We start from the raw sequence: 8,750 nt of genomic DNA, 5'->3' as shown, positions 1-8,750 counted from the left end.
TACATTTCCAGATTTATTTTTTCCCCTATATATATATAGACATTACAGCTGTAAACTGAAAATAATTACTAAAATAGCTCCTTTACATACAGCAGAAAACCTTAGTCTTCATTGGAATGAGTAACCAGGTCCACAAATATATTCACATTTTCTGAATTCAGACAGACAGTGTCCAGCTGCTGTTTTAAACTTCCATTACCTGCTACAGAATTAAACACCAACCTACTTTAACCCTCATTCAGTGGGTCCACAAAACAAAGGAGAATGACAAGACTGGTCCCATTTCTCCTGTCAAGTATGCTGGAAAAAAGTTCCATGGTGAAACCTCCGTCACTCTGTGTGGTAAGGTTACACTGTTTACCCCAACCTAGATTGAAGGTTGAAGTATTAACCCTACTATTCTTGAAAAGACTAAAAAAAGGCACTCTTTTTGTAGTTATTCCCTGTACAGTAAGGACACCAGTTTACTTTATGGCATGAACAGGTTAAATGATTCCTTAAGAGCCGCAGCTTAGCTGTCCATTTAGTGAGGGATATTCTGTCTTGTTTTCATGTTCAGGGTGAAGTTTGCTCTTTAAGAGACAGCGGCATCCTACCCCATTAAGTAACTGACCTGCACTCGGGCAGTTTAACAATGTATTCCACGTTTACTGCAGTTCTCTGAATTTGCTTGCAAATAAGGTCGGAGTGCACATTGTCGCTTACACAAAATCACCAGTTTGACTGCTGCATACGTTTAGGCTTTCCTTTTATACAATTGTGCAACAAAAGCATAAAGCAAATTAAAACACTTTCTTAGGTTTGATGAAATGCACTCAGTCTCAGTCTTCTGCAGCTCTGAGTTCACAGGAGTTAGGTCGCCAGCAGGGGGAGCTAAAGCTTCTTTTTCAAGAAGACACCAAAGATGGGACAGTGAGAGCAGAGGATGGAATGAGATGTCCACACAGTTATAAATAAAAGCTCTTTTTGGATTTTAAACCATAGACCTGCAAGCAACAACCAAATATCTTCCCAGTGAGTTTTTAAGTGAAAAGTAGCAAATTGCTGCACCTTATAAAAGCCCCACAGCAAAACACCAGGGTGGGGTAGGAGTACCTCGGTCCAGGGGTCCTTTAGCATATGTCTGAAAGCTTCAAAACCGCTTAACAGTTTACTATTTGTTTCCTCTTCCTCACCAGTTTTAGTGAGAAATGCAGTCACTTTACTCCCTCAGGAAAAGCACAATTACGGAAACTCAGTGGCAGAGTTACTGTAAGTACATATCGATCATCAAAAAACTGTCTGGCAGAATTCTGTTTTCATTAACACAGAATTTGATCCCACGAAAGATCCTTCATGCACCCAAATACCCACAACATCGCAGATCTGTCCCTCGGGTGCAGATGTCCCCTGGGCAGGGGGATCTGTCCTCTCCCTCTGGCCAGAACATTATTACAGAAATATAACACAAGGCTTTCACCCCAGGCCTTGCTCTGGAAGTTCAGCAGGTACGACGAGGGAGCATTTTAAAAGTTAAAATCATTTCGATACGTCTCCGTGACGCTCGGGGACTCAAGCTGTACTTACAAATCTTTTTGCATTTTTTAATAAAACCTGTGAGTTTATTCCTCAGCACGGACTGACCATTTTTAAAACAAACTCATAACTATCTGGAATGACATGGTTCTGAAGTGAGCTGGTAAGCTGGTTCATGTTTTCTTTTAATTCAAATGCCGTACAAAGCAAACACTACTTATCAGGAACAGCTCGGCCTGTAGGAACATGCACGGTGATCCTGGGGAAAGCCGAGATGGCGTCCGGGAACAATAAAAATAAATAAGGACATCAGTTGAAGTTCGTCTTGCGTAAGTGCCTGTTGGGTATTTCGATAGCGCTGACCTGCAGTGGCCAGGAGCCGCCCATTATCCCCGCCTGAATCGCCACACCAGTCACCACCGCCAGGTCTGGGTCCACAGAGGTGTTGGGCTCCTTCCCGAAAAACTCGCGGATGAGCTGGCGAATCCGGGGAATTCTGGTTGAGCCCCCAACCAGGACGATCTCGTCTACTTCCCTTTTGTCCAGCTGGCCCTCCCTCAGCACCTCCTCGATGGGGGTGAGGATCTTCTGGAAGAGGTCTACGTTCAGCTGCTCGAAGAGCTCCCTGGTGATCAGCTCCTCGAACAGGACGCCCCCGGCCTCGTGCCCGAGCCGGGCCCGCAGCACGGCGCTGGGCTGGAGGGTCAGGCTGAGCTTGGCCCGCTCCACGGCCTGCCGGAGCTGGTGCCTGTCCTGCTTGCGCGACGGAAGGGCCCCGTGCCGCTGGCGGACTCGCTGCTCCACGTACTGCAGCAGCCGCTGGTTGAAGTCCTGGCCCCCCAGCTTGTTATTCCCTGCGCAGTGTCAGAACAAGACCGCGGGTCAGTGAGCGACTAACACCACATGGAACAGAGGAAGCACACTGCCGTTCCCGAGTTTGCAAAACCAGTAAGTCACAGGCAGAGCTACGACACAACCGGACAAGAGGAAAGCCACCAGGGCACGCGCCACAGCTTTCTTTAAGCTTTCTGCAAATCCTCCACAATCATCCTACCTGCCATGGCCCTTGTGAGGAACATGCCCCCCTGCTTGTTCAGCAAGGACACATCGAGGGTCCCTCCGCCCAGGTCCACCACCAGCACACTGCAGACATCGGCCTTGTGGAGCCCATACGCCATGGCGGCAGCAGTGGGCTCGTTGATCACCCGCAGGACGCCCAGACCTAACAAAGCCAGACACGAGGCAGGTTATGCACACAGACCAAGCTGAAGTTGTGATTCACTACAGTTTAATAAACACTTATGTCTAAACCATTCCTTATCTTCTTCTTTAACTTCAGGAAAAGCTATATCACTCTGCAACTCACTGAAGCTCAGCAGGGGTGAGCCTGGTCAGTAACTACATAGCAGGCGTCCCGGGAAAAACTAAAGCTGGTGCTGGAACAGGTATTAGAGGGGCCAGTAGGGGCACTCACCCCTCTGTCTGGGTCCTAATACCCCAGTATAGCGACGGGGACACTATACTGTAAAAAGGCACCATCCTTCGTGTGAGACGTAAAACCGAGGTCCTGACTCTCCGTAGTCATTAAAAACCCCAGGGTGTTTCTCAAAAAGAGAACAGTTGTTACCCCTTTTGCCCTTACCAATCATGGCCTCCTAATAATCCCCACCTCTGAACTGGCTTCATCACTCTGCTCTCCTCCCCACTAATAGCTGATGTGTGGTGGGCGTTCTGGCGCACTATGGCTGCCATCGCATCATCCAGGTGGGGCTGCACGCTGGTGGTGGTGGAGGGGAGACCCCATTACCTGTAAAGTGCTTTGATTGGAGTGTCCAGAAAAGTGCTACAGAAGTGTAAGCAATTATTCTTCTCAGCTATTCTCAGATTCACACCAGGGAGCGCCATATTTTAAGGCAATATTTTGCATTTGCAAGGTCTTTTATGAGATGCGTTCGTCAGGAAAGGAAAGAAGGAGATCTGAAGAGCTACCTGCAAGGTTGGCTGCCCTGATGGTATAGTTCCTCTGTCTCTCGTCAAACTCTGCAGGCACGGAGATGACGGCCTTAGTGATGGGAACTCCCAGCTGCTTCTCCGCCATCTTCCTCATTTTCAGCAGGAGGCGAGAGCCGATGAACTCCGGAGTGACTGTGAACGTGCGATTGGTTGATATTGAGAACTCTGCACTCCTGTTGTTGTATACCACCTAGAAGACACCACCAGCTTTTGAAAAGGCACATAATAAGAGCTTTCTTGTCATCTTCTAGAGCTAATCACTGTCATCCGACAAGCTCATGCTGCTCTGGCATCACTTGTGCAACATTATCTGCCGGTTCTTAGGAAAAGGATGAAATGTGAAGACCTGACAATATGAGCCAATTTGTATTAAAATATTAAAAATGCAAAGATTTCTGTATTTTGTTACATTTTTCAATTTTAATATTCTGATTACGGCTCCAATCGCATGTGTCATGCGTTATTGACAATAATTCTCGTGCATCACTGCTGTAACAATCAGGAGGTGAAACGGTGTCCTCCCTGCTCATTCATGCGAAGCCACATCACACACAGCACACAAGAAGTGACGTTGTGAGATCTACCTTAAACTGGTATTGAGCGCCCTCTCGTTCCAGCTCCTCGGGTTTAAAAAGCTTGCCAATGAACCTCTTGGCATCGTAGATGGTGTTGTAAGGGTTGGCGTCAGCCAGCTCCTGCGCCTCGTATCCAGCATGGATTCCCGAGGGGGAGAAGGACACGACACTGGGGATGCTCTTCCGCCCCTCCTCATCCCCGATCACCTCCACGTCCCCCACTCCAGGGTGGAACACCCCCACGGAGCAGAACGTCGTGCCCAGGTCCAGCCCAATCACTCTGGGTTTTGGAGGTGGCAAATACTGCTGGCCCAAGTACCCAGCCAGGAAAAGGGCTAGGACTGCCGACCCTGGAAGACATTCCAAACCACGGGACAAAAAAAGTGACCTTTTTACACCAATATCAACATCACTGGAGACATCTGGCCTATTGATCCTGTGCTTATCAGGTTCAGGTCAGTTCAGCCAGGCCAGCTGGGCAGCAGTCGAGCTCTGCTTCTCCTCCTCTTGTCCCTGTGCACCAGGGATGAAACATACAACTTCCTGCAACCTCACCCTTTTCACAGTAAAACAGGGCAAAAGCAGTCAAAACTTCAGAACTGAAATTTCATGAAAAAAATACAACGTCTGAATGCAACTACATGTGTTGTATCTCACTCCAGGTGCCAGGAATTAAACAAGAAACTAACCTGTCAATGCTGCACCTTGTATTCCTCACTGAAGGATCAAACCACTGGATTCCTCACCTGACAACCGTTTCCTAAATATGCTTTAAAACAATACTTGGCAGCTTGTCTGTATCTTTCTTTGCTCCACAGCAGTGTTTCTCCAACCTTCCATTGTCGTTTTTGTTCCAACTTCTGAATTGCCAACTTTCTATTTGAAGGCTTTTTTTAATCAAATGTGGTGTTCAGCTGAAATATCACCGACGTGACAAAAGCAGAAGGAATAATCTCGATTTAGCGTGCAAGTTGTCTGATTCAGCCCGATTCCCATGTGTGTGTTCATCATCAGCTGGCCTCTTATTAAGAACTTGTTAATTAACTCGCTTCCTTATTTATAATTAACAAGTCGGCGAGAGACTTAAAGTTGTGTGCGCTCGAATCGTTAGAAATAATGCGTTTAAACGGATATTTTAAAGACAACAGTTAAAAAAAAGTGTAACAAGACAACCAAGTGGACCGGCTGAAACAAACCCGAGCACAGACAGGCGCAACCGAGGACCAGGATGAGAGACAGTGCAATACTGTACCTCAGTTTCTGAGAAGACTCACTCCTTAGTGTTGCCCTCTGTAAGCTGGTTCGCGGCTACTACAGTTTTTAATTTACTGTATATCGCGTTTGTCTTATGAATTGCAAATCGCTCTGGATAAACACGACATCCACATCAGCTGTGTTTTCAGCGACCGAGAACCATCAACTTCTGTTGATCAGCTCTGCGTTTTTTTTATACGTCAATCACGCGGATTCAAATAACTAAATCTTTGCAAACCAACCGCTACTAAACGTCGCCAAGAAAGACAATATATGAACATCGCTTTAAGATTTTGGAGATACAAAATGGTAGCTCTTTGGTTTCGACTGAGTCTGGTACCTTTTAGTCAATTAATATCAGGAAAACAATTCAGTTAGTCCATCTCAAATGGTCAAAGCTTTTAGCGTTTCCATTAGATCTAGCGGTGTTAAAGTAATATTCTCACAGCAGATGATTCTTACCTAGTATTGACATTTCCCCCGCCATCCTCTTAACAAACTATACTCTTCGGACTCATGTAACTGGTTAGGAACACCTCAGTACACATGATCTACCGGCTTTCCCTTCTTAATGATGACTGTACCTTATCAAATCAAAACAGTGTTCTCGCTTTTGTCGCTGGGTATTGTAGTTCCACAGGCCGTGGATTCGCGTAAGAATTAGTTGGATAATACCGTTTGCAAACGACAATTCCCAAAACTCCCTGCGACAACCAGGAAGTCAAAAGGCGAGACGCACTTGATAAATCAAATACGCATGCGCTTGAGGAGGACTTGCGCATGCCTTTTGTGCAGGGTTTCGGCGCTGTGTTTATTTTGTTCTTGTGGTTTATGTAGTTTTTGTCTTGCATTTAATGCATTGTATTGCATAGTGTTGTTATGAACGGTAAGGATCATTGCATCATTCTCATAAAAGGTTAACAATGCCCAAATAAAGTTTTACACACAAGTTTTCGGGAATTGTACAAAACAAACAGAAATACGTTTTATAAAATATGAAAGTAATGTGAGCGGTTTTAGAAGAGACAATAAGTACAACAGTGACCGTTTTCTGTGTTCGTATCAAAGGTTGGCCAGAAAGTCCTATAGAATTTATACTTATTTCAGACACAACTTGGCAGCATTCAGAATTTGCAATAGCCTGTGATGGCCCGAGTCCCCTTTATTTCTCACATAGGACGAAATCATTTCTCTGTTTTTACAATATATTAATAATCTCATGTCACAGTCACATCACGCTAGCCATTTTAGGGCCTTTTCACACGTTTACAGAACCCTTCTCCAGAACATCAGATTCTACACGTAATGCGGGACATTGTGTTTTGTCCATACAAAAAACGTTCACATTTCAATTACAGAGAAGTGTCAAATTATAGGGAATTCATACTTTACATTTATGTTTGAAGTGCATAGTTATTAAAATTATTCTGGATTGTTTTAAAGCTGATTGAGCTTTTGCAATGCAAGGGCTAGTCTTGTGATATAAATATTTGGTCCTTGTTGCATACATTTTCCTACAGGGGGCTGCAGTCCACAATCTTTTTGTTAACGGTAGGGGGATTCTTGGTTGTGTAACCCTGTATACTGCAGATCTAAGAGATCCAGGAGCCATTTCGCAGGTATGTTATTGTATCGTGCATTGCTGTTCACCTGCTGTGTTACTGTGACCCTTACAAATCGGCTTTGGAGTTTGAAACCATTTGGCACACCAGTTGTTTAACTGATTGTCAGAAAAGATCCATATTACAAGGCAACGGATTTGAAAGAGACGCATGTTGTCTGCTCAGTATCAGGGGTTATCAATCCATAGCCTGGAACCACAACACCAGCTGAATTCTCAGTTGCATAGTTCAACCATGAACTGACCTAAAAACAGGATATAACAATAAGGGAGAAATTGCGAGACTGCTCCCTCACGGGCATCTACTCACTCCACACTGCTCCCTCACGGGCATCTACTCACTCCACACTGCTCCCTCAAGGGCATCTACTCACTCCACACTGCTCCCTCAAGGGCATCTACTCACACTCCACACTGCTCCCTCAAGGGCATCTACTCACTCCACACTGCTCCCTCACGGGCATCTACTCACTCCACACTGCTCCCTCAAGGGCATCTACTCTCACTCCACACTGCTCCCTCAAGGGCATCTACTCTCACTCCACACTGCTCCCTCAAGGGCATCTACTCACTCCACACTGCTCCCTCAAGGGCATCTACTCACACTCCACACTGCTCCCTCAAGGGCATCTACTCACACTCCACACTGCTCCCTCAAGGGCATCTACTCACTCCACACTGCTCCCTCAAGGGCATCTACTCTCACTCCACACTGCTCCCTCAAGGGCATCTACTCACTCCACACTGCTCCCTCAAGGGCATCTACTCTCACTCCACACTGCTCCCTCAAGGGCATCTACTCACTCCACACTGCTCCCTCAAGGGCATCTCTCACTCCACACTGCTCCCTCAAGGGCATCTACTCTCACTCCACACTGCTCCCTCAAGGGCATCTACTCACACTCCACACTGCTCCCTCAAGGGCATCTACTCACACTCCACACTGCTCCCTCACGGGCATCTACTCTCACTCCACACTGCTCCCTCAAGGGCATCTCTCACTCCACACTGCTCCCTCAAGGGCATCTCTCACTCCACACTGCTCCCTCAAGGGCATCTACTCACTCCACACTGCTCCCTCAAGGGCATCTACTCACTCCACACTGCTCCCTCAAGGGCATCTACTCTCACTCCACACTGCTCCCTCAAGGGCATCTACTCTCACTCCACACTGCTCCCTCAAGGGCATCTACTCTCACTCCACACTGCTCCCTCAAGGGCATCTACTCACTCCACACTGCTCCCTCAAGGGCATCTACTCACTCCACACTGCTCCCTCAAGGGCATCTCTCACTCCACACTGCTCCCTCAAGGGCATCTACTCTCACTCCACACTGCTCCCTCAAGGGCATCTACTCACTCCACACTGCTCCCTCAAGGGCATCTACTCACACTCCACACTGCTCCCTCACGGGCATCTACTCACTCCACACTGCTCCCTCAAGGGCATCTACTCACTCCACACTGCTCCCTCACGGGCATCTACTCACTCCACACTGCTCCCTCAAGGGCATCTACTCACTCCACACTGCTCCCTCACGGGCATCTACTCACTCCACACTGCTCCCTCAAGGGCATCTACTCTCACTCCACACTGCTCCCTCAAGGGCATCTACTCTCACTCCACACTGCTCCCTCACAGGCATCTACTCACTCCACACTGCTCCCTCAAGGGCATCTACTCACTCCACACTGCTCCCTCAAGGGCATCTACTCACACTCCACACTGCTCCCTCAAGGGCATCTACTCACACCCCACACTGCTCCCTCAA

At 47.2% G+C, this 8,750-nt stretch overlaps 1 protein-coding gene across 1 annotated transcript; it reads right to left on the bottom strand.

Annotated features, from left to right (window-relative positions):
- hspa13 (heat shock protein 70 family, member 13) lies at positions 1–5,951 on the bottom strand. The gene is made up of 5 exons (XM_006627721.3): positions 5,820–5,951; positions 4,113–4,453; positions 3,505–3,718; positions 2,570–2,737; positions 1–2,369 (listed from the first exon to the last, which is right to left on the bottom strand). The coding sequence occupies exons 1-5, from the start codon at positions 5,842–5,844 to the stop codon at positions 1,825–1,827; spliced, it is 1,293 nt and encodes a 430-aa protein (XP_006627784.2). The 5' UTR covers positions 5,845–5,951; the 3' UTR covers positions 1–1,824.
- Positions 5,952–8,750: the final 2,799 nt, after the last annotated feature.

Source organism: Lepisosteus oculatus, chromosome 5, assembly GCF_040954835.1.
Source record: "Lepisosteus oculatus isolate fLepOcu1 chromosome 5, fLepOcu1.hap2, whole genome shotgun sequence".
NCBI classification, from domain to species: Eukaryota; Metazoa; Chordata; class Actinopteri; order Semionotiformes; family Lepisosteidae; genus Lepisosteus; species Lepisosteus oculatus.
The sequence above is the reverse complement of the archived record's forward strand: the minus strand, read 5'-3'. Positions and strand labels throughout refer to the sequence as shown.

What these genes read in the sequence shown, in the direction of transcription:
- hspa13 (XM_006627721.3), bottom strand. Translation starts at nt 5,844, where the DNA reads ATGGCGGGGGAAATGTCAATACTAG. An exon ending in GGGGGAAATGTCAATACTAG is followed by an intron (nt 4,454 to 5,819) that starts GTAAGAATCATC and finishes AATGTCTTCCAG; the next exon opens with GGTCGGCAGTCCTAGCCCTT. An exon ending in GCGCTCAATACCAGTTTAAG is followed by an intron (nt 3,719 to 4,112) that starts GTAGATCTCACA and finishes GGTGTCTTCTAG; the next exon opens with GTGGTATACAACAACAGGAG.